The sequence below is a fragment of the Carcharodon carcharias genome, chromosome 17, assembly GCF_017639515.1.
Source record: "Carcharodon carcharias isolate sCarCar2 chromosome 17, sCarCar2.pri, whole genome shotgun sequence".
Classification (NCBI taxonomy): domain Eukaryota; kingdom Metazoa; phylum Chordata; class Chondrichthyes; order Lamniformes; family Lamnidae; genus Carcharodon; species Carcharodon carcharias.
The window spans coordinates 22988674-23013873 of NC_054483.1; the positions used below are offsets into that span (position 1 = coordinate 22988674).

Sequence of the window (25200 nt, forward strand, 5' to 3'; positions counted from 1 at the left end):
ATCCTCTCATCTCCAAACTTGCCTTTGCTCTCTCAGGCTTGAAAGAAAGGTGAAAAATGAGAGTGGTGGGAAGAAGTGGGATAATTTGAGGAGGTAAATGATTTTAAAAGTGACCTTGAAAATTGGTTGTCAACATGGAAACCTTTCAGCAAAAGAAGGTCCTTTCGCTCATTGTGTCTATCCTGACCATGAGAATTTTCCATCCTAATTGCTGGCTTTCAACTCTAGGTCCAAAGCCCTGTAGGTGATGACACTGGCGACCATCTCCATGGTTATGTTTGTTGTGTTAGCTCATTTTTGTGGATTTTATTTCTTAAAACAAATGTTCCATCCAGTTTTGTCTCTATCCTTCTGTGATGAAGGTACTAACTGATTTTCACAGGTACTGCCCACCCTCATTCTGGTTTTCCAGTAGGAGTTTATCTGCTGCACTTGTCTTTTTTAAGTAAAGGTTCGACAGTCTAGCCTGACCCTCTTCTCACATGGCACCCATGTCCACGTATCTCATGTTGTTTGTGTTCTGATGACATAGAGGCTCCAACTGCTCAGAACGGATTGTGCAAATACATTGTGGGTTCATTTATTCATCCTCGACACAGGTGAACACATATACCTGGACAGAAAGCTTGAGGAGATCAAGAGCAGGGCTGTGTGTGCTGTGTCCTGCTCCAGGCAGCAGTGAATCTGAGGCTGGATCACATGACACACTTCCCTTAAAGTGACAGCATGCTGCTATCTCTTAAAGGCATATTATAATGTCTTACAACAGAGGTCATTATGTATTGCAAACCCAATAAGACCAAATGTAGCAACAGCTTCAGTTACCCTGGCTGAGATCAGCAAAATAAACTACGGATCAAAGTTTGTAGATCTGCATGATTCAAAGCAATGAACCCACTCACCAAATGAGTATCAGAACTGCAAAATCATTTTTACGTTCAGGCATACTTAGCAAGTTGGTGATAATATTAGTGGCACAACATGGGCTCTTGCACTGGTAAGAGTCCAATATGGGGGGAGCGGGAGAGAAAAAAAGGTCTTACATTTATATAGCGCCTTTCAGGGTATCCTAAAACACTTGAAACCAACCAAGTACTTTTAAGCGCTAGTCGCTGTTTTAATGTGGGAAACATGGAAACCAAATTGTGTACAGCAAGCTCCCACATACAGCAATGTGGTGATGAGCAGATAATCTGTTTCTGTCTGAGCGATGATATTGGCCAGAACACCAGGAGGAACCTCCCTGATCTTTGAAATAGTGCATGGAATCTGAGAGGGCAGACAGGGCCTCTGTTTGAAATCTCATCTCGGATTGTGCAGCCCTCCCTTCGTACTGCACCAAGAGTGACAGTCTGGACGATTGTTTATGTTCTCTCTAAGATTTATGTGGCATGTAAGTCTTTTATCAAACATGAATTTAAGAGGAGTGCCCAAATGTAACCTGGTACCTCCACTTGATGTTCCCAATGTTCGGCGAATTGCTTTGACCCAATCTTTCATTTCATTCTGCGAATTGGCCATCAGCAGTTGTGTGTCATAACCACTTCCTATCCAGTCTTGATCACTGCAGCCCACTGTAAAACACCAGGGGAACAAACGATTCCAGAAATATCAGTACAGATCTTTGAATCCACATTATACTCTTTATTCTTCCACCACGGGCCTCCATCTCTCCTTACCCCTAACCTGCAGCACAGGTTGGGATTATGCAGACAGAATACACTTCCTCATCACTTGTGATTCAACAACTATTTGCATTGCTCTGATATTTTTAAACAATAATTGACCTAAATCTCATCAGAAGAGAAATAAGAATGAAAGGAGGTGATGAAAAGGGATACAAGATGGCCTTTGAAATGACTGTTGTGGTACACCTTTAAGTGGGTGTGGTTATGTTTTCTGCTTACATCACCAGAGGGGAAATGATGCAATGTTTCATGTAACTTAGACTCAGTTTGTTCTGAGGAAGCTCCTAACTCCGACACGCGTACAGAGTCTTCAGCTGTGTTATGCTGTGACCAGCTTGTCAATCCTTTATACATGAACCGAGGGATTTTTGTGTTAACCTATCCTGTGTGTGTGGTTGGTACCTTGATGTTTATTTTCTAAGTAAACACAAGGAGAATAAAAACAACAGTGGATAGGAGGGTGGCAAAATGACATGCTGGAGAGGGTTGAGCGAAGGACTTGGAGAGTGGGGCTGAGCTGGCTGAAAACTGTGCTGCAGGTTAGGGGTAAGGAGAGATGGAGGCCCGTGGTGGAAGAATAAAGAGTATGATGTGAGCACAGAGTTGGAAGTAGTGCTGAGGTAGGATGGTGAAGGCAGTGTAGACATTAGCCAAGGACTTGAAGAATTTTGAACTCATTGTGCTGGAGCATGGTTGGGGAAGAGAGGTGATATAAGAAATGTTTGTAGTTAGCTGCAATTATGAAAAAAAAGGCATAAATTGCCTCATGACTTGTATATTTGCCCTCAAGCCAAAAAGAACTCATCCCTCTCCTAAAAATTTACCAAGGAGCTTTTTGTTCATGAAAACCCTTCACTTTATCCTTGGTAATTTCAGGCTAGCCAGTTCAGACTTGACTTGTAGCTGGGCATTTGGAGGACTCCTGCTGTGGGTATCACTCAAACAGGGAGAAAAGGTCCCAGCTCTTAGGACTCCATCTCACTCTCCTCACCGCCCCCCTCCCCTCCTGGCAGCTCAAGGTAAATCAGCTCCCACCTATCACCACTATCAGATCTGAGAGGAGAAACTTGATGCTGCTGGAAAGGAAAGTATTTATGAAAATTCTGCTTTCAGATTTCTTCTAACCAGCTTTGCAAAAATACAGGATTTACATAATATAGAATGCATGTGAATGAGAAGTGACTGGAAGACTCTTGTGACCTCCATTATTGGTTTAAGGCCATTTAGTTCTGTGTCAGAGTCACAACAGTTGTTAACGGGAGTGATTTAATGGCTGGATAAATTAGTGTGTGTGTTCACTGACCCAGGATTCCCTTCACCTTCTTCCCTCTTCTCTCTCCCCACCCAGGTTTCCCACGTTCTGCTCTCAAGGCATTTGTTCCTGGTTGGAAAGTCTGTGTCTGCTGGTCAGTCACCAGCTAACTATTAGCTAGTTTAACAAGGTAGAAGCTGCAAGATTGTTTCCCCTTGTACAGAGTCTGGAACTAGAGGGTCACAGTCTCAGAATAAAGATGTTCATGCTTTGTGAATTGGATTGTTAAAGATAGCAGGTGGAGGGTATTGATTGATTAAATGCTGGAGTGCATCATTTCCCCGAAAAAGGTATTTGACTTTCAATTGAAGTTTCTTTTTAGATTTCTTTTGTTATAGTCCCCTTTAATGGGCTGTCAGTTAGTTAATTTGTTTATTTGATACTCAAAAGAATGTAAAAAGAGATTGCTGGGACACTGGTAGGTAGAAGGCAAAGAAATGTAATGCTGCATTCTGTGAACAAACCTAGAATCAAAAAAAGGATGTCTGTCTAGTTTCATACTTCACCAACTGGTTTGGGTCTGTATAACAAAAGAGTCATTTAGGACTGAGATGAAGAGAAATTTCTTCAAAGGGCTGTGAATCTTTGGAATACTCTACCCCATGTGGCTGTGGATCCTCAGTTATTGAGTGTATTCAAGACAGAAATGGATAGATATCTGGACACTGAGGGGATGGGGGTGAAAGTGGAGTTGAGATAGAAGGTCAGCCCTCATGTCAAACAAGGGACCAGACCTGAGGTACGTGTACCTAGTAAAAGTAGCTACTGAGCATGTGCATACGGAGCAATGTCACTCACTGAGGAGTGATGACTGAGTAACGTCTCAGAGAGCAGCTCTCACTGTGTCTCAGTCTTAGCTCACCTCTGGAAATGGTTAGAATTCATGTCTTTTGAACAAAGACCATTGCCTCTAGCAAGATCTCTTCTACAGCAAGAAGATAATAAATCCTGCGCTCAAACCACGATGACAGACTATGAATATGAGCTACGTCGGCTCCTATTTCTTAAGTTTTTAGATCCATGAATAAATAGTGAAGGGCATTAGGCTGGATATCCGAGGAGGGTTTTTTATTCATTCAGAGGATGTGGGCGTCATTGGCTAGGCCAGCATTTATTGGCCCTCTCCAACTGTCCTTGTTCAGAGGGCAGTTAAGAGTCAACCACATTTGCTGTAGGTCTGGAGTCACATGTAGGCCAGACCGGGTAAGGGTGGCAGATTTCCTTCCCTGAAGGACATCAGTGAATCCGATGGGTTTTTACAACAATCAGCAATGGTTTCATGGTCATCATTAGACTTTTAATTCCAGATTTTTATTGAACTCAAATTCTACCATCTGCCATGGGATACGAACCCTTAATCTGGGTCAAAGACCCTTCCTCACTGGGCAGTAATCATGAGGGAAAATTCCCTTGGCCAGCGAGGGGAACTGAGGACAGCATATGGACCACACCAATGGAGCTCAAATAAAGTGCACAGACTGAGGATCAAACAGCAGACTCCTGTTGTCCATTTGAATCATGGCAGGTGGCGTCTTTACACCGGAATCCGTCTGGCGAATTACTTGAGCAGAAGGTCCTTTGCAGCCAAAGTGAGAATGACAGCCCCTCGATTTCATGAAAAATGTTACTCCTGCTCTGTAATTGGGTTTGCCCCAAAGGTAACAGCCAGTCACTGCTGGGACAAACTGATCTTTCTCGTCTTGGATTGAACGCTTGAAAATAAAACGTTCACTTTTAGGCAGGGGACATGTATTCAGGATTAACTAATTTTAAGGTCGTGGGTGTATGAAAACCCCCCAACGATTTTACATTCAAATCACTGACTCAGTAAATGAAACTTCTGTTTTGAACGACAGCACACACTTCCCCTGAGACTTTCATTTGCAGCATCGAAGACCAGGGGCGGGGCTCAGGGTTTTTCCGTCACATTCTGTTGAACAGAAACTGCTCACAGTTGGCGCTCACATCACTCAGAGAGAGAGAGAGACCACATCCGCTGCACAACTTCACCAGCCAGCTCGAGGTGCAGGTAGTAGACCTCGGCCTGCATGTGTAGGAAAGGGGAGCTGCACAGGATGTATGATTTGATTAAGCAACCACCTGCACAATGTCGTGAAAAGGCTGCAAGATTTGAACTGAATGTGTCCCCTGCGTCAATCTGTATCTTTCTGACAATTAAATTGATGCAGTTCATCGCTCATCTTCCTAGCCTGGTAAATTTCAAGAAAGTGGAAGAATAACTAGTTTCCGTGAAAGACGGAACTACCAGCAATGACCTCCTCCCTCAAAAGCTGCAATTCAGTGAAGTGGGGTAGAAATTGGAACCTATTGCGCCCGGTTACTTGGTGTAAAACAGACCAATCGTGGGTTGTTCTACCCTGCATTGGGCCACATTGGCTTAAGTAATATTCTGACTGCTCAAACAGGAGTTTTGGCATCCTACATGTGCTTATGAGTGGGTTGATGCCACTTGACTGTCCTGGAGCCGATTGCTGGACTCCACTTTCGGTTGGTTTTTCTTCACTCACTTGGTGCCCTGGCTAATTCCACAACAATCCTGTGGCTTTTCCCAACCCTCATTTGCTTTAGAGGACTGAAGTACTGGCCTGTATTTGGTGTTGGGGAAATCCCAGAATCCAAGTAGCCATTGTTATCCAGGAGTCGGACTGGTCTCCCAATAGGAGGAAGGGAAGATCGAGAGGCATGGAGATGGAGAAGTTTAGAGAGAAAATTCCAGAGCTTGGGCAACTGAAGGCATAGCTGCCAATAGTGGGGTGATTAAAACTAGGGATGTGCAAGAGGTCAGAATTGGAGGAGTGAAGATATCTTCAAGGATCATTGGGCTGGAGGAAGTTATAGAGGTAGGGAGGGGCGAGACCGTGAAGAGATTTGGAAACAAGGATATTTAGTATCACAAACAAAGCTCATTCAGTCCTCACTCAACAGCCGCCCACACACTTAAGAACATTCTTCATATTAAAAACAATTATAGCCCACTCTAACTTTCTTCCCCTCTAGTCCAGGGATACTCCTCAAGCTGTAGGACTCTTGGAGATATCTGAACGTGGCTGAGGGTTGAGCTGGGAGCCTTCCTAAACTTTATAATTCAGTCCGTTTGTGCTTGGAGCTTTTAAGGGAACAGAGAGGATATACCTGGGGTGATCTCAAAGAGGAACTTTCCTGGATCTTCAGGGTTTGATGGTACTTCATTGACCTTGATATCTTTGAGGAGAATGCAACCCTATGGATAACACAGATGTAATGAATGCATCACAGAGGAAGGGCTTACACTAAGCACATGGTTAAAAATAACAACAACTTGCATTAATAAAGTGCTTCCAATGTCAAAGAAAATGTCCCATTCATAGAGGCTGAATGGCTCATCAATCATGCTCACAGTGGGTAAAGGCTATGTCAACTACACTGGTTTGTGTCTGTGACATCACATAACATTTGTCGACTAAAGGATTTATTTTTCTATTCAGCATGATGAAAATGTGATGACATATATCCCAGTGCAAAACGCAATTTCTACTTTTTGACATGTAACATTGAGAATTGAGAAGGCATCTTTTCAAATGTATGATGGAAAATGCCATGTTTCTGAGGTGAATTTCCAAGAGTTACTGTCTTTGTGTATCTCTAATGGACAGGTGAGGCAGTTAAGTGTTGTGCAACATTTATTTTTTCCCTCTGAAAATGACTGTGTTCCCCCACCAACATCCTGCCCCCAATATTGGCGGTAAGTGGAGTGGAACTGAAATTAGTAAGGATCAAGTTCACCTCACATTCAATCTCTGCACAATTTGTCAATCTTGGTCCAGACAGCTGTGGAAGGAGGTTAAAATGCTGAATCCCCAATCAGAATGGTTAGCTTAGTGTCCAATTGTTCGGTGTTTGATTAAGTATGTCTAAGTATCTTCTCTGTTCACTGAATGCATCCAGTTCAGCCTGGCTGTGGTGACTGAAAAAGGGACACAAAACTATAGGTAGCAGCTGTAAGTATGAGAGCAGACATTTAAGAGTATTGCAAATAAACTACTCGCACACATGGAAGCTAATGTGTCATCTCTGCATATCTGCAATGCATAAAACACAACAGTTAGGCTCAAGTTCATACTGAGCCTGAACAACAAGGAAGAGCTTCAGTGCCATTCCTTGTTTCAACCTCCTGATCTCAGTCAAGTTTCAGTCTGGAGAAATCTTCTAATGATAGGACACTGATTGGTTAGTCATCCTGTCCAGCCCTGCCATGGTTTGCACGTTCTGTGAGCTATAAAGCCACCTTGATTATTATCATATTAAAATCTGCCTCATGCTTACAGGCACCCTGTCTTAAGAAAGACTCCGCAGACAGGAAGATGGTAAGAAGGCATGTGGTGTAGATAAATGTCAAATATTTACTAACTCTCTAAATATTACCACAATTAACCAGATCCTAACTGTTCTATCATGGTCAGGGATAAATTCATTTTCTTGGCTCCAAGCCAAGCATCATTGTTAGCAAATATTTCCAATCTATTACCTGTGGCTTCCCATCCTCTTCCTCTTTGTAATAACACAGGTAGACTCCTCGAAGAACAAACCAGCGAGACTGCCACTGCTTCATTAGAGATCTCCTCTTTTTTAGCCAGCCTGACTTCACAGGGCGTTCCATTGTGTTGGGAGATGAAGCTCTATTTAATGCTGTGCCATGGTCAGTTGGCATCACACTCTTTGAACGACCTAGAGATAGTCAACAAAAGGAAACCACAAGCTTGAGGGGTTTATTTTTAATGTTAGCAATGCATCCCTTTTTACATTGTTTACCAAAACAAGTTCTGCAACACTGAGATGCTGTTATGTACATTTTTACAGACTTACATGTTTGTACATATTCCTCTCCACAAATAAGAAAGTCAATTACTCATCTTTCAGTTTTCACTGGTGGACTAATGAACTGTTCTCCTGACTGCGCAAAGCCTGTCCACCATGTACAAGGCACAAGTCAGGAGTGGGATGGAATACTCCCCACTTGTCTGGATGAATGCAGCTCCAACAACACTCGAGAAGCTTTACATCATCCAGGGTAAAGCAGCCCGCTTGATTGGCACCACATCCACAAACATTCACTCCCTCCACCACTGACACACAGTAGCAGCAGTGTGTACCATCTACAAGATCCACTGCGGCAACTCACCAAGACTCCTTAGACAGCACATTCCAAACCCATGATCACAACCATCTAGGAGGACAAGGGCAGCAGATGCATGGAAATACCACCACCTGGGAATTCCCCACCACACCACACACCATCCTGACTTGGAAATATATCACTATTCCTTCAGTGTCACTGGATCAAAATCCTGGAACTCCCTCCTTAACAGCACTGCGGGTGTTCCTACACTACATGGTTCAAGAAGGCAGCTCAGCACCACCTCCTCAAGGGCAATTAGGGCTGGGCAACAAATGCTGGCCTCGTCAGCAATGCCCACACCCCATTCATAAAAAAAGAAATGAATAATACAATTGTTTTTCTGAAGCTCCAGATATACCTTCCCACTAAATCATCAATGTACCACAATCAAAACTTAGTGCACTGACTCATTCTTTTCAAGGAATTGAAAGTGGGGCATTTTCAGGTTTAACTACTTGCTTGGCACAACTTAACTTCAAGGCTGATGAATTTTACATTTCCAAAGCAAAATATGTTGTATAAGTCAGAATATTACCTCTTGAATACATAAGAGCACAACAAACAAAGCTGTTTTGCCCAACGTGACTGTCAAAAAGCAACTGTGAAAATGCTGAACTTGAAGGTGGACAGGCTTTCGAACAAATGTATTCATCACCTGGTAACTTTAGGTCCTTCCGTAGAATTAGCTCATTTCCCTCCCTTTCCAAGAATACGGCCTTCTGAACTAGTTTTTGAGAAATCATGGTGAAGGAGAAGTATGGAAATGAATCCAATATTGAAGAAGTCAAGTTTGAGTCTATGAAATATCACCTGTTTGCAGCCTCCCTCAAGGAGTGGTGCCCACCAAGATGGATGTATGTTTGACAGTCATTAGGAGTGACGCAGCATGTTGGAACATTGCTTCCTCAACCACCATCACTAAAACAGATTATCCAGTTGTTATCACATTGCTGTGTATGGGAGCTTGCTGTGCACAAACTGGCCAACATGTTTCTTATGTTATAACAGTGACTATGCTTCAAAAAGTGTTTCATTGGCTGTAAAGAACTTGAGGGCATCCTGAGGTTGTGAAAGGTTCTGCAGAAATGCAAGTCTTTCTGAGTGCAGTTTGTGATGTTGTACCTAACCTGGTGCAGGAGTAGAGCATACCTGAGCCTGTGTGGCCATTCAGTGCTGACCTTCACTTTCACCTCCATTTTCCCACCCAATCCCTCACCTGGCCCTGATTCTCTGAGAGACCAAACATCTCGACCTCAGCCTGGAATCTATTCCTTGACTGAGCATCCACAACCCTCCTGAGGGAGAGAATTCCAAAGATTCATAGCCCTCTGGGTGAAGGAATTTCTCCTGAATAATCATTCCCTTATCCTGAGACTGAACCCCAACCCCTGCCATTCCAATGCCTGGATTTCCCCCGCCAGGGAAACAACCATTCAGTGCCTATCCTGACAAGCTCCCTCAGAACCTCGAATGTTTCAGTGGGATCACCTCTCATTCTTCTAAACTCCAGAGAATATCGACCCAATTTACTCAGCTTTTCGTCACAGGGAGCAATCCAATGAACCTTTGCCATACCACCTCCAGTTATGTGGCTCGGTGTCAAATTTTATTTGATACACGCTACTGGGAAGCAGCTTGGGGTGTTCTACTGTATCAAAGAGGGTGTAAAAATACAAGTTGTTGTTAGACATCTCCAAGTCGCACAATCTGACTCTACCTTGGAGTGGGGAGGAATGAAAAGAAGATTTCCAAGGCAAGTTGACCTGTGGCATTCAGCACATTTTAATGACAGGATATGCGTTATCTGTATGGACAATAGCCCAAAATGGGCGCAGACACAGGTTCTCCTGCCTCTTCTCATTCAAAACAAGAGCAGTTGCGCCAAGATCTGAAAGGAAGAAATCTTGCAGGAGAGAATCATAACCGTTTTGAGAATAATTTGGGCCACTGAATGAATGAAGTTCTGTTTTCTGTCCGTAAGGCTCTGGAACTTGGTTCATTCGGCACCAAATCACTTCAGCTTGTGTTCAATGTTCATGATGGTTCCCGTCGACAGGGACAATCTGCCTTAATTACAGCCCCGCCAATCAATAGGCTTTAATTTCCAAATGCCATGAACTGAGTCATCCTTCAGAAAAAGCTGAGCTGCGCTCTGTTTATAGTGTTCCATTCCAACAGTCAAGTATGTCATTGGACTGTGCAAGGCACAGCTGGTCCAGACTCAGGAAGTACTTGCTTAAAATAGAAACCAGCTTCCCAGATGTATGCACTATCATTGCAGTGACAGGAAACAAATGTGTTTGAACATGAGAACTTGAGGAAAACTTTCTCACCCCTTACATTCCAAACTATCACTCCCTCTTCTGTTTCTAAATGTGGAATTCTGGTAGGGTGACAGACTGGAAAATTCAGGCAGCATCTTGAGCATCCCTGATTTTTGTCGTTGTGCTGTTGCCTTCAGCTGCCTAGACCCCAAGTTCTGAGTTCCCTTGCTAATCCTCTCTGTCGCGCGGTCTCTCTCTCTCTTTCCTCCCTTTTTATACGGTCCATCAATTGTGACCAAGATTTCCTACTATGTGGATCAATGAGAAATTCTTGTAAAATAATGCTTCTGTGAAGCACTTTGGGGCTTTTTACTGCATTAAAGGTGCTATTTAAATGCAAGTTTTTGTTTTTAATACCCTTCGAATGTACACTGACCTCAGCTGTGTTGTTTCAGAGCAGCAAACTTGCTGTCTTGTCTTAACAGCATTTGTTAGCTTCTTCAATTGGCCCAGTATGCTGGCCGCAACCAACCTTGTTGTCAAATTATCCCAGCCCCTGATCACTCTCTGTGAGGAGAAAGGAACTTGCTGATGATGTAGGTCTGCTTTTCACAACGCTCAATGTAATCGCTCTCTTACTACTGTCCCTGGTGTTTTTGAAACTATTTTGGCAGTTTTACATTCTCTATCATTTAAAGATTATATAGGACCTTCCAAAAAGTAGCAGGAGTCAAAGTTAATCAAGGCGTTCATTGACTCAGCTTTGTTCTAGAGAGCTGATACATTTCAATGGCAAGAGTTGCATATCATACGTTTTCAGATCTGTTCCGCTTTGTTTAATACCAAGTTCTTTAATGGTGCAGCGGTAACTCAATCCAGGGAGCAATTGAAAATTGCAGCCTCTAGTAAATCAGACAGAAGTGGCAATCCCACCGAAAGCTCAATATTCTGAACCAGACAAAAAACACAGGCAAAGAATGCAAGAAAAGCCCTCAGCTGTTTCCTTCCACTTTTATGTTTCCTTCTTGGCTGTCATTGTGTATCTCACCCTCTTGACCTTTGTCCTTTAAATTAGAGATAGGCTGCTCGGGGGTGCTATCAAGAAACGCTACCTCAGCAGAGATCAGTGTCAACCTGGAATACCCTCGCCCAAAGAGCCGTTGAAACTGAGGATCATTTGGAACGATTGGATTTTTCCTAGTTAAGGGACTTGATGACTGTTTCATCGCAACATAGTCCAAGACTATAGCAATTTGCAGCACAGAAACAGGGCATTCAGCCCAACAGGTCTGTGCTGCTGTTTATGCTCCACACAAGCTTCCTCCCACCCAATCAACCTATCCCCCTATCCCTCTGTCCCTCATGTACTTATCTCACTTCCCCTTCAAGACAATGATCAGCTTAACCGGAATTATGTGTGAGAACGATGATATAAAGGGACATAAACAAAAACAGAATTACCTGGAAAAACTCAGCAGGTCTGGCAGCATCGGCGGAGAAGAAAAGAGTTGATGTTTCGAGTCCTCATGACCCTTCGACAGAATTTGAGTTCGAGTCCAAGAAATAGTTGAAATATAAGCTGGTTTAAGGTGTGTTGGGGGGGGCGGGGGAGTGGGGCGAGAGAGAGAGAGAGAGAGAGAAGTGGAGGGGGTTGGTGTGGTTGTAGGGACAAACAAGCAGTGATAGAAGCAGATCATCAAAAGATGTCACCAACAATATAAAGGGACATGTTCCCCTTACGGTACCGTAATGGTAATGGAATCAGGTGGAGAAATGGAATAAAGATACAGATCGGCCTTTTCCTCTTGCAATGGCTGACCCAATTTGTGTGGGATGAGTGGTCTCAGCCTGTTCCTGTGGTCTTCACTCGTTATGAAGCAGGATGGTACTTGAGAAAATGCAGGAGAGACAGCAAAGAACCATTCAAAGCTTACATCCCTTTCAAACCCGATGAACGCAAACCTATCTCTGTGCTCAATCAAAGTGGGTTCTGACATTGCACCAGGGTACAAAAGCTGGAAAATAGCTATTTTTATTGGAATACTTTTGAATGGGATTGCAGGGTTTTATTGAGGCTAAAGTCTGAAAAGGTCAGTTCTGGGGTGACATGAAGCTTCAATAGGTATGAGGAAAGGCCAGAGGTTTGGCCAGAAAACAATGGCCCCACTTCTCTGTCCTGTGGTCACCTACTCTGAGAAACCTCACCACAGTGCAGCCTCAGAAAATTACATCTGAAGAGTGTGCAAGCAATCTAACACAGACAAAATCTCACCCACAAAAGCCTTTTGATAATAGAGAGCGGGGGCGCATTTGGGAGCACTCTTGCTTCTTGAGTCACAGGGTTTTGGATCCTGTCCCACTCAAACTTCGCCCCTCAGCCTAAAGCTGAAAGAGATGCCAAAAACAAAATACTTCAGGTACTGGAAATGGGAAATAAGAAGACAAAATGCTGGAAATGCTTAGCAGGCCAGGCAGCACCTGTGGGGGGAGAAACGGAGTACATGTTTCAGGTTGATAACCTTTCATCAGAGCTAAGAGATCATCTGTTTGTGGGGGCTTGCTGTGTGCTGAATGGTCCCTGCAGTATAATGGTGATTACTCTTGAGAAGTATTTGACAAATTATCAGGCCTTGTGGGACTTCCTAAGGTTATGAAAGGTGCTTGGAAATGCAGGTTTTTTTCATTTTTGTTGTTTAAAAAAGTCATGCTCCCCAGATTTTCCCCTCACCCTTCACCGACCCCGCCCCACCCCCAGCCCTCCCCTGTCCCCTCACATCTGTTCTGCCAACTTACTGCTCCACATCCAGACGGGGCTTTTTTTCTGTAGGTGTGAAGCAGCTCGAAGCACTCTGTGCTCACATCTGACAGAAAAGCTGCTAGCCTGTGATGTTCATCTGGGAATGCACACTGCATGTTTCACCCTCCCACGAAGATACTTTGTCGCGGAGGAAACCTCAGACAAGCGCAGAGACATTGGAGTCTTCAGCCCACACACAACCTCACCAAAGGCTTGCTAAAGCAGGGGGTACAGGGTAGGAAGCTTCTCTTGGCATCGGCCGCTCTCCTTCTTGTCACACAACTCAGAACAGTTTTATTATTCAGGATTTATGAGCAGCTGAGCTGTTGATGGAGAGAATAAACCCAATTCCTGGCTCTCCCTGGCCACTACCTGCAGGCACAGCATTGTCCCTATGTCCCGAATTGGCCGTTGGATTGCATGGCACATCTTCCCGAGTCAAGCAAGTTGTTTCTTGAAGGGAAAGCCTCCTCTTTTGGGAGGGATCTGCTTGCTTCCCTTTGGCTGGTTTTCTGCAGACCCCTATACCTGCTGAGAGCATGTGGACAGCTCCAGCCTCTGCCAATATCATTCCAACTGCGTGCAAGAGGTAGCCAGTCATATTCCAGAACCACTGGCTCTGAAAGTGTGCTTTACTTCCACTCAGTGAGTTTTCAAGGCAACACCCTTGTCCCACTGTCTAATGGCAGCTTGAAGACCACCTCCTCCATGCCCAATGCAACCTGCCTAGACACCTGGGGCAGTTCTGCAACCCTCCTTCCTATGTTCCTCCATTGTGAGCAAGACTTCTCACTCCCTTAGATTACAAAGCCTGCCCTAGATACATTGAATGGCTTTCACCCGCTTGGCACTGATCACAGGAAAGGCAGCAACAGGGCTGTTGCAAGTATCACCCAAATGTAACAGCTGCTACAAATGTGAGGCTTTATAAGGCGGCTCTGTTTTGAACTGTCTCCTTGAACTTCAGATAAAACAGGATGCCCTGGAGAAAGGGAGATGGTGTGAAATTGTATTGGACTCTGCCTGGCAACAGGCCAGGTGATGGTTACAATGGGGACAGGGGCCCAAGTCAAATCTTACTTCATGTGAACATATGAATTAGGAGCAGGAGTAGACCCCTCGAGCCTGCTCTACTGTTCAATAAGGTCATGGCTGATCTGTTTGTAACCTCCCACCTACCCCCAATAACTTTTCACCCCCATATTTATCAAGACTCTATCCACCACCTCTGCCTTCAAAATACTCACGCTCTGCTTCCACCGCATTTTTGGGAATAGAGTTCCAAAGACTCACGACCCTCAAAGAGAGAAAATTTCTCCTAATCTCTGTCTTAAATGGGTCACCCCAGATTCTAGATTCTCCCACAAGAGGAAACATCCTCTCCACATCCACCCTCAGGATCTTCTTAGTCTCTTCATGACCGTGCAAGTTTAACATAAAAACATTGCTTTCCCCATGGGCCAGTCCCTGGTGCCCAGGATTCATTTCCCATATACTTCCAGCCAATGCCTGTACAATGAACCTTGGATCAGATCAACAAACTCAATTCATATCTGACAGTCGTGGGATTTTCTGTTGTCTCTGAATTGGCTTGACGTTGCACCTTAATTTGGGAGGTAAAAACTTAGTTTAAAAGTGGTTTTAAGAAGTGCCTGAGGGAGATCGCCGAGGGACATTGACCCTGCAGCATTAACATGAGAAAATGGACACTGTTCCTCATTGAACATTTGCAGCTTCCACATTGCAGTGTTATCACAAAACCACATCCTGTTACAAAACGGCTGTACAGTTGATTCAGAGGCCTGAACACCCAGCAGGCTCTGCAAACAAAATTCATCTCAGCAACTGTTTCTAACTGCCTTCCAGCTCAAAGGCAAAAATAATTTGAGTAAAGCATCTGATTTTGAATCATTTTCCTGGAGTGACCCACCTTGTTGGATCAGGAATGGAGGTCAGTTAGTTCAAAACAAAAACAGAATTACCTGGAAAACTCAGCAGGTCTGGCAGCATCGGCGGAGAAGAAAAAAGTTGACTTTCGAGTCCTCATGACCCTTCAACAGAACTGAGTAAAATTAGGAGAGGGGTGAGATATAAGCTGGTTTAAAGTGGGAGGGGGGATGGGGGGAGAGAAGTGGGGGGGGGGTGTGGTTGTAGGGACAAGCAAGCAGTGATAGGAGCAGATAATCAAAAGATGTAAAGATGTCACAGACAAAAGAACAAAGAGGTGTTGAAGGTGGTGATATTATCTAAATGAATGTGCTAATTAAGAATGGATGGCAGGACACACAAGGTACAGCTCTAGTGGGGGTGGGGTGGAATAAGACTAACAGGGCATAAAAGGTATAGATTTAAAAATAATGGAAATAGGTGGGAAAAGAAAAATCTATATAAATTATTGGAAAAAAACAAAAGGGAGGGGGGAGAGACGGAAAGGGGGTGGGGTTGGAGAAGGGAGTTCAAGATCTAAAGTTGTTGAATTCAATATTCAGTCTGGAAGGCTGTAAAATGCCTAGTCGGAAGATGAGGTGTTGTTCCTCCAGTTTGCATTGAGCTTCACTGGAACAATGCAGCAAGCCAAGGACAGACATGTGGGCAAGAGAACAGTCAGTTAGTTCATCTAGGAGGAACTAACACTGCATCTTTTACAAGAAGTACATTGCAGTTGTAACAGTATAAAGTATTTTGAGAAGTTGCAGCAAAATGTAACTGCAAGAATTCTTTGAACACATACAGCAAGGACCCAGCAATTGTCCTTCTAAATCTACTTTTTGTTGCACCCTGCCTGCTTGTTGCACCACTGCACAGTATACAGCAGAAGACTGCGCATCACACACCCATGCAGTTCAGAGGGAACAGGGCTCTCCAGCAATATGAGCATTTTATTATTGTTGTTGAGAGTATTATTCTGTGTAAGCTGGGCAGGAACAGTCCCATTTACTATTGGGTGTGACGTCTTTTAGAATTGGGACAGGGTGTCAATGCTGTTTAATATTGTCGGGACCAAAGTTTTCCACAGATTGGGAAAGGACAGTACTGATTAAGAAAGAGTTACATTGCACCCCTGATGAGCTCAGGGCATCTCAAAGCACTTCACAACCAATTAAATACTTTATGAAGTTGTTCGAGAGAATTTTCATTCTCAGGAAAGTATAATAATGTTCATAATATTTTTCTAGCTTACTGTGAAGTAGGTTTATGGGGGTAAGTATAGTTGGGTCTGTGTGTGATTTAATTAAATTTGGAGTCAAGTAGGCTGCAAGTTTAAATCATCAAAAGAAGCTAGGTGTTTGACATGCTATTGAGTAAACATGGATGCTGGCTTAGCATGTAAGGTGTGAAGGGAATTTGCATTTTTAGATAAATGAAAGGATATTGGATTTCAAAGTCTGTTTACAACTAGCCGGATAAGCAAGGCTAAGGAACATATTTATATTTTTTACCAATGGTTACTGACAATATGTAGTGACAACATGAAAGTTTTTATATTATGAGAGAAATACGGTTTCAAAGATGGAACAATAGAAGTTATATATTAAAAAGGGAGAAACATATATAAAGGAAAATGAAAGGCTATATGTCAGGAGAAGGCCATGAAAGAGTCTGTGAAAAGCCTTAATGAAGCCTCCAGCATTTGTGCGTAAGTCTGCCGTCTAATGAAACTAAAGCTGGAGAACAGCCATTTGGAGTTCCACTGTCCAGGGTATTGGGTTAACTTTCTGAGTCTGTTTTGAATTTAAAATCAATGTCGGACCATTGCCTTAAAGGGAGTGTAACTGGGAGTCAGGTTAATTAGGAATTTTAGGAGTTATTATAGTAGTAATTGTAGTCTTATGTCTGTGCTTGACATCTTTTATTTTGTGAATAAATATTTTAATTTAATTTTTAAAAAGCTCTCTAAAGGTCTTGGTGAACTTATTACTTCTGAATTCAATGTACGCATCTCGTAATAAATACAAATTGCAAAACTGTTGTGATAGTGCAACCAAGTTTCCCTCGTGGATTTGGTCCACCTGGCACACATAACCTGCCACATCATAACATCACACAGTAGAGTGACAATGACCAGATAATCTGTTTTTGTGTTGTTGACTGAAGGATTAATATAAACCAGGGCACTCAACTCATTTTTGAGGGGCGTAATGTGATCTTTTCAGTCTGCCTAGGTTTAACCCTTCACCTGAAAACTATTTGATACATAAAAGTGGGTAAACATGGATCATAGAAAATGTACTGCAGCTAACTCAGTGCATTCAGTTGCAATGCTACTGCAGCACCAAGTGAAACAAATGTACAAATCACAAGTTAAATTATGATAATGTAGACCACTCAGCCAATATTAATTCATTCATGCTGAAATGTCATACCCTGACCAAATAGCTAAATCCCCCTCTTTGTGAGCGAGATTTTACTCTGCTGGTTTTACCCTGCTGTGTTAGTCCTGCTGTTTAATCACTGGGTGAATGCTGGGCTGAGTGCCCTGTCCCTGACTGCATCAGTGTGACATGTTGTCCATCTGAAGGAACATGAAGCTTCATCATCCTGTGTGACACTTCCAATGTTACAGATTAGATGAAGCATCACTGGAATAGCTTTCCTCTGCGCTTCCTTTCTAGTTCAGTTACTATCTGTGGTGTCCCTGTGGAACCTCACCTGACAGAGCGAGGAAGATCCCAGCTTTGTGCTGAATTAGCTGATGTCCACTAAAGTAGCTTCATAGAATTAACACACATTTACAGCATGGAAAGAGGCCATTGGGCCCATCATGTCTGCGCTGGCTGACAAGCAACTATCCAGCCTAATCCTACTTTCCAGCCATTGGTCTGTAAACTTGCAGCACTTCAAGTGAATATCCAAGTACTTCTTCAATGTTATGAGGGTTTCTGCCTCTGTAATCCTTTCACCAGTGAGTTCCTTACCCCACCACTTTCTGGGTGAATCCTCTCGAAACCCCCTATTTCTTCCCCTAAATCTATGTCCACTGAGTGTGAACTCCTTTAACAAAGGGGAAATAGGATCAACTTATCCATCCTGTTGTCACAATGATAAGAAAGTGGGACTGAGTGAGAGCTCCTTCCAATTTCAGCAGCTAACCACACACATATTGAACTGTTTAAAGAAGACCTACTGCTTAAAACATACAAGAAAAGACACTGATCAAAAAATGGCGGCCATGAGTCACCTGATGGCTGATACTGTAAAGTTGACCACTTCTCTGGAAAGTTGCACTGCAGACCTGTTACATGGAATTTCACACCTGGGTGCCATGGGGGCTGGGGAGTTTCAAGCTCCACTTCAAACAGGGACACTCTGGAAAGGAAGGTATTAAAAATGCAAAATGCTGGACCTTGATCAGCTATAGATCTGGCAAGACAATGGAAGCTGCTAACCAGCCAGGTATTCATCAGACATTCAAAACCCCCTATGCTGTGGAAGATGAAATAACCCCCAACTCCTAAGGGTTTATACATTGAAATGTGTCAAAAGTCTCAGAGATGAAAAAGTCAAAAATGGGATTACTTGGTCAGTAATAAGGACTGCAAGACATGCTAATTGATTTCCTTTCTGGCAATATACAGATAAGAGTTTAAAAACTGGAGCAGCAGGTGTAAAAGGAACATGGCAGTCATCAAAAAACACTGCTGGAAAAGAGCAGGAAAGATCTATCTCTCTCTCTCCCTATCTGAAGCTGGAGTTTCTTTGACACAGTATAGACTTAATCAAGTTAACTCCAGAATTCTACCAATTAATTTCAAAGAGCCACCACGTCGAACAATCTATGCCTCACACACAAGCAATGGACTGAAGCATATATTCTTTTCAATTTTAATTGGACCTTTCTTACTTCTGATGTGTGTGTGTGTGTGTGTGTGTGTGTGTGTTTGTGTATGTGTGTGTGTTTTTGTGTGTGTGTGTGTTTGTGTGTGTGTGGTTGCATCTTTATTTTTTTCTCGGCTTTAGTAATGAATAAACTTACTCTTTCTTTGGCTGAAGAAAACCTGGTTTGATTGACTGCTTATGAGCAAATAAATAGATTTGGATTGGAAAAGGCATTAACGGGGAAATAAAATTCTAAAACCTTTGTTATGACCAACCGAGGAGGCTGAATGAAAGGGGAGCCAGCTCACCCATCCTGACCCAGTTGTAACAAAATCTAGACCCATCATAATTTTATACAGTTTCAATCTGGTCTCCCCTCAGCCGCCTCTGTTCCAAGAAAACAATCCTAATCTATTCAATATTCCCTCATCACTAAATGGCAACATCCTCGTAAGTCTCCTCTGTAACGTCTCTTGTGCAATCACACCTTTCCTATAGTGAGGTGACCAGATGTTCATGCAGTGCTCCAGTTGTGACCTAACTAGGTTTTTTGTGGCAGTTCAAGCATAATCTCACTGCTCTTCTATTCAATACCTCAGCCAGTAAAGGCAAGAGTTGGATATGCCTTCTTGACCACTTGATTCACCTGTCCCACCAGAAGGCCTTGGTGTTCTCAGTTTGGTGTGGTGATGCTGGGCATTTGGGTGTGGTTGCAGGTGAGTTGAGGTTCCATCACTCAAGTGCCACTAAAGTGACACTTGGTGCTGCATTTCTGTGGAGCTTAACTCAGAACATGCTCAACCCATTAAGGTGGAAAAGCAGGGTGTTGGATGAGGAGATTTCAGAGGCAGGGTGGCTGAACCTGTGGAGGGATTTCGACCTGAGAACAAGGATTCTGAAATGAATGTAATTTTTGTGGTGGAGGGGAGGGTGGGCTTCAATGCATGTGCTAGCAAGGACGAGATTGAATGGGAATGAATGCAGGGAAGGACATGTGCAGCACAGCTTTGGACAGTAAGAGTTAACAGAGAGTGAAGGGTGGGAGATCAGCAAGGAGAGCATTGGACTAAGTCAGGGAATCTGAAAGTGACAGTGTTTCAGTGCTGGAGGTATTATTGAGCTCTTCTCAAGGCTGTTGCGCCTGAACAGGGGACATCCAGAGAATGAGAATTCCTTCAGAAGACTGATAGCAAATCCTTCAGAAAACATCCTGGCCACAAGAGGAGCACAAATCTCTTTCAAACCTTGCAGGAGTAGTTTTCAAAAGAGCAGTTTGTAAGGTTGGATTTTCCCCTTCAGGATAGTGGGAAAGGGATCTGGAAGTATTGGAAATATAGCTGCAAGGAATGTTAATATTTAGAAAGAGTGCTTAGCAATGCCCATTTCCTGATCTGGTGTGTGGAACTGGCACTTTGTCCAATGGTCATGTACAAATTGTCATCGGCTGCATTCTGTCTGTAACGTTCTCATTCAGGAAGAATTAGGAATGGGCAACAAATACTGGTCCAGCCAGTGAGGACCACATTCCATGAACGAATTAAAAAATATACTAATTAAAAACTATTATGTCTGTAATGTTCCCATTTAACATATATACTGAACATACAAACATATGAATTAGGAGCTGGAGTAGGCCACTCGGCCCCTTGAGCCTGCTTCACCATTCAATAGGATCACGGCTGGTCTGGATGTAACCTCCTGCCTACCCGATAGCCTTTCTTCCTCTTGCTTAGCAAGGATCCATCTACCTCTGCCTGAAAAATATTTACAGGCTCTGCTTCCACTACCTTTTGAGGAAGGGAGTTCCAAACACTGACTACCATCTGAGAGAAAAAAATTCTCCTCATCTCTATCTTAAATGGGTGACCCCTTATTTTTAAACATTTATACACATTACACACCATTTCTGCTCATTACACATTGTTCTGTCTTTAATGTTCACACGTATCACGTACTGCCCTCCCTCAGCTGATGAATCAGTGCTCCTCCATGTTGAACACCACTTGGAGGAAGCACTGAGGGTGGCAAGGGCGCAGAATGTTCTCTGGGTGGAGGACATCAATGTCCATCACCAAAAGTGGCTCAGTAGCACCACTACTTGACCAAGCTGGCCGAGTCCTAAAGGACACAGCTGTTCGACTAGGTCTGCGGCAGGTGCTGAGGGGACCAACAAGTGGAAGAAACATACTTGACCTCATCCTCACCAATCTGCCTGCCATATATGCATCTGTCCATGATAGTATCGGTAGGAGTGACCATCGCACAGTCCTTGTGGAGACAAAGTCCTGCCCTCACATTGAGGATACCCTGCATCGTGTGGTGTGGCACTACCACCGTGCTAAATGGGACAGATTTCAAACATATCTAGCAACTCAAGCCTGGGCATCCATGAGGCGCAGTGGGCCATCAGCAGCAGGATTGTACTCAAACACAATCTGTAGTCTCATTGTCCAGCATATCCCCCATTCTACCATTACCATCAAGCCAGGAGATCAACACTGGTTCAATGAAGAGTGCAGGAGGATATGCCAGGAGCAGCACCAGGCTTACCTAAAAATGAGGTGTCAACCTGGTGAAGCTATAACACAGCACTACTTGTGTGCCAAACAGCATAAGCAGCAAGTGATAGACAGGGTTAAGCGATCCCACAACCAACGGATCGGATCTAAGCTCTGCAGTCCTGTCACATCCAATCATGGTGGTGGACAATTAAACAACTCACTGGAGGAGGAGGCTCCACAAATATCCCCATCCTCAATGATGGAGGAGCCCAGCACATCAGCGCAAAAGACAAGGCTGAAGCACTTGCTACAATCTTCAGCCAGAAGCGCCAAGTGGATGATCCATCTCAGCCTCTTTCAGAGGTCCCCAGCATCACAGATGCCTGTCTTCATCAAATTCGATTCACTCCACGTGATATCAAGAAGCAGCTGAAGGCACTGGATATTACAAAGGCTATGGGCCCTGACAATATTCCAGCAACAGGACTGAAGACATGTGCTCCAGGACTCACAGCACCCCTAGCCAAGCTGTTCCAGTACAGCTACAATACCGACATCTACCCAGCTATGTGGAAAATTACCCAGGTATGTCCTGGGTACAAAAAGCAGGACGAATCTAACTCGGCCAATTACTGCCCCACCAGTCTACTCTACATCATCAATAAAGTAATGGAAGGGACTATCAAGCGGCACTTGCTTAGCAATAACCTGCTCACTGATACTCAGCTTGGGTTCCTCCAGGGCCACTCAGCTCCTAGCCCTGGTAAAACTGGAGTCAATGGGAATCGGGGGAAAACTCTCCTTTGGTTGGAGTCATACCTAGCACAAAGAAAAATGGTTGTGGTTGTTGGAGGTCAGTCATCTCAGCTCCAGGACATCACTGCAGGAGTTCCTCAGGGTAGTGTCCTAGGCCCAACCACTTTCAACTGCTTCATCAATAACCTTCCTTCCATCATAAGATCAGAAGTGGGGATGTTCGCTGATGATTGCACAATGTTGTGCACCATTTGCAACTCCTCAGATACTGAAGCAGTCCATGTTCAAATGTAGCACGACCTGGACAATAACCAGGTTTGGGCTGACAAGTGGCAAGAACATTCGTGCCACAGAAGTTCAAGGCAATGACCATCTCCAACAAGAGAGAATCCAACCACCGTCCCTTGACGTTCAATGGCATTACTATCGCTGAATCCCCCACTATCAACATCCTGGGGGGTTACCATTGACCAGAAACTGAACTGAACTAGCCATATAAATACTGTGGCTACAAGAGCGGGTCAGAAATCCTGCGGTGAGTAACTCACCTCCTCACTCCCCAAAGCCTGTCCACCATCTGCAAAGCACAAGTCATCACATTCCATCACAAGTGTGATGGAATACTGCCCACTTGCCTGGATGAGTGCAGCTCCCACATCAATCAACAAGCTTGACACCATCCAGGACAAAGCAGCCAATTTGATTGGCACCCCATTGACAAACATTCGCTCCCTCTACCACTGATGCACAGTAGCAGCAATGTGTACCATCTACAGGATGCACTGCAGGAATTCACCAAGTCTCCTTAGACAGCACCTTCCAAACCCACGACCACTACCACCTAGAAGGACAAGGGCAGCAGAAAGATGGGAACACCACCGTCTGGAAGTTCTCCTCCAAATCACTCACCATCCTGACTTGGAACTATATCACTGTTCCTTCACTGTCGCTGGGTCAAAATCCTGGGATTCCCTCCCTAACAGCACTGTGGGTATACCTACGCCACATGGAGTGCAGTGGTTCAAGAAGGCAGCTCACCACCACCTTCTCAAGGGCAACTAGGGATGGGCAGTAAATGCTGGACTAGCCAGCGAAGCCCACATCCCATGAATGAATAAAAAAACATTCATATACATTGCACACCATTTCTGCTCATTCCACACAATTCTATTTGTAACATTCACATTTATACATGTTACACACCATTTCTGCTATTCCACACTATTCTGTCTTTAATGTTCATATTTGTAGTCTGGTTCTGATGCAGGTGTACAACACTCAAAAAGAACTGGCACCAGAATTTCCACTGAATTTCAGCAAACAATGAGTCACCTTCTCTTTTTCTCTCTCTGACTCAACTTCCTTCTTATTGTAACTAGAGCCAGATGTTACCTATTTACCCACCTTTCTATGAACACTTAACGAAGCAAAGAATGAGACAGTACAGAGGGAGACCATTCAGCCCACTGCACCTGTGCTTCACTCCTGAGTGGAACTATCAAATTGATTCCGATGCCCTGCTCTTTCCTCATAGCCCTCTCACTGTGTCATTTCAGGGGGTTCTCCAATTCTTCTCTCAGGAAGATCATAACAACTCACCCTGTGGACTAAATGTTTCCTCATGTCACCTCCGCTTCTTCTTAAATTTGTGTCCTCAGGTGACTGACCCTCCTGCCATTGGAAACACTTGCTCATGATTTACTCTTTGAGACTTTGACTCTATTCTGTGCTGTGTGGGTCTTGGCCACTGATTTTCATTTTATTAACAGAAAATGCATTTTGTCTAAACAAAAACAACAACAACTTATACATAGTGTCTTTGTCATAGTCAAATGTCCCAAAGTGCTTCACAGAGGAGGCATGATCAAACAACATTTGACATTGTGTAATGTAGGGATATATTGGAGCAGATGATCAAAGCTTGATCTCAAGGTAGGTTTTAAGGAGAGACTTAAAAGATAGAGGAAGAAATGTGGGGGAAGATTTAACAGAGCTTAGGATCCAGGCAGCTGTAAGCATGTCTACCAATGGTGGAGTGATACAAATGGAAGCAGACCAAGGAGGTGCACCGAGATCTGAGATTTACAGGGCTCGAAGGGGTTGTAGAGATAAGTGTGGTGGGTGAGACCGTGGAGGGGTTTGAAAACAAAGATGACAATTTCAAGTTCACGGCCCTGCTGGACCAGGTCAGTGAGCACAGGGGTGATAGGGACAAGGATTTGGGGTGAGTTAAGATACAGGCAGCAGATTTTTTGGATGAGCTCAAGTTGATGGAAGTGAAAGATGATAAAGCAGAACTCTGGAATGAGGTCCAGGATGTGCCAGGCTGGCAAACAGGAGATGCAGAGGGCATGTATACGTTGGCTCCTCATTTGATGCCATTCTGCCCATTGTACTGAAGGGGATGAGGAATGGGAAGCTGACTGATTTTGCTTTCACATATCCTGTGGGGATCTTTTCCCCAACGAGCAGCCTGAGACTGGATTAGCTCATGTAGTGCTGACCAGACAGGGAGTCAAAGTGCTCTGGTCTAAGGTCAGACAGTAACCTCATTAATGCCCAGTGGAGTCTCGCTTGTGGAGTGAGTTTGTCAAAATTAACAGACAGAAAACAGCAGAGAAGGAGGTTAAAATAATATACAACAGGCCAGAAATAAGGTAATCACTAATAAATCCAATGGGAAACTCAGGAGAAACTCCTTTACCCAGGGAGTGGTGAGAATGTGGACCTCATTATCACACCGAGAGGATGGCTGCATTTAAAGGGAAGCTGGGTAGACACAGGAGGGAGAAAGGAATAGAAGGACAGGGTGATAGGGTGAGATGAAATGGGGTGGGAGGCGCAACAGCAGCACAGGGCAGACGGGCCGAATGGTGTGTTCCTGCATTG

The 25200-nt window shown here is 43.9% G+C and overlaps 1 protein-coding gene across 1 annotated transcript in view; it reads right to left on the reverse strand.

Moving 5' to 3' along the window:
* The window catches only part of LOC121289884 (rho GTPase-activating protein 25-like), a 45029-nt gene that overhangs the window by 18644 nt on the left and 1185 nt on the right, over window positions 1-25200 (reverse strand). Inside the window, exons 2-4 of the mRNA XM_041209825.1 lie at window positions 7526-7725; window positions 6154-6241; window positions 1449-1574 (exon numbers count right to left, since the gene is read on the reverse strand). Of these exons, the coding sequence (XP_041065759.1) occupies window positions 1449-1574; window positions 6154-6241; window positions 7526-7725 (414 nt within the window). The remainder of the gene's footprint in view (window positions 1-1448; window positions 1575-6153; window positions 6242-7525; window positions 7726-25200) is intronic.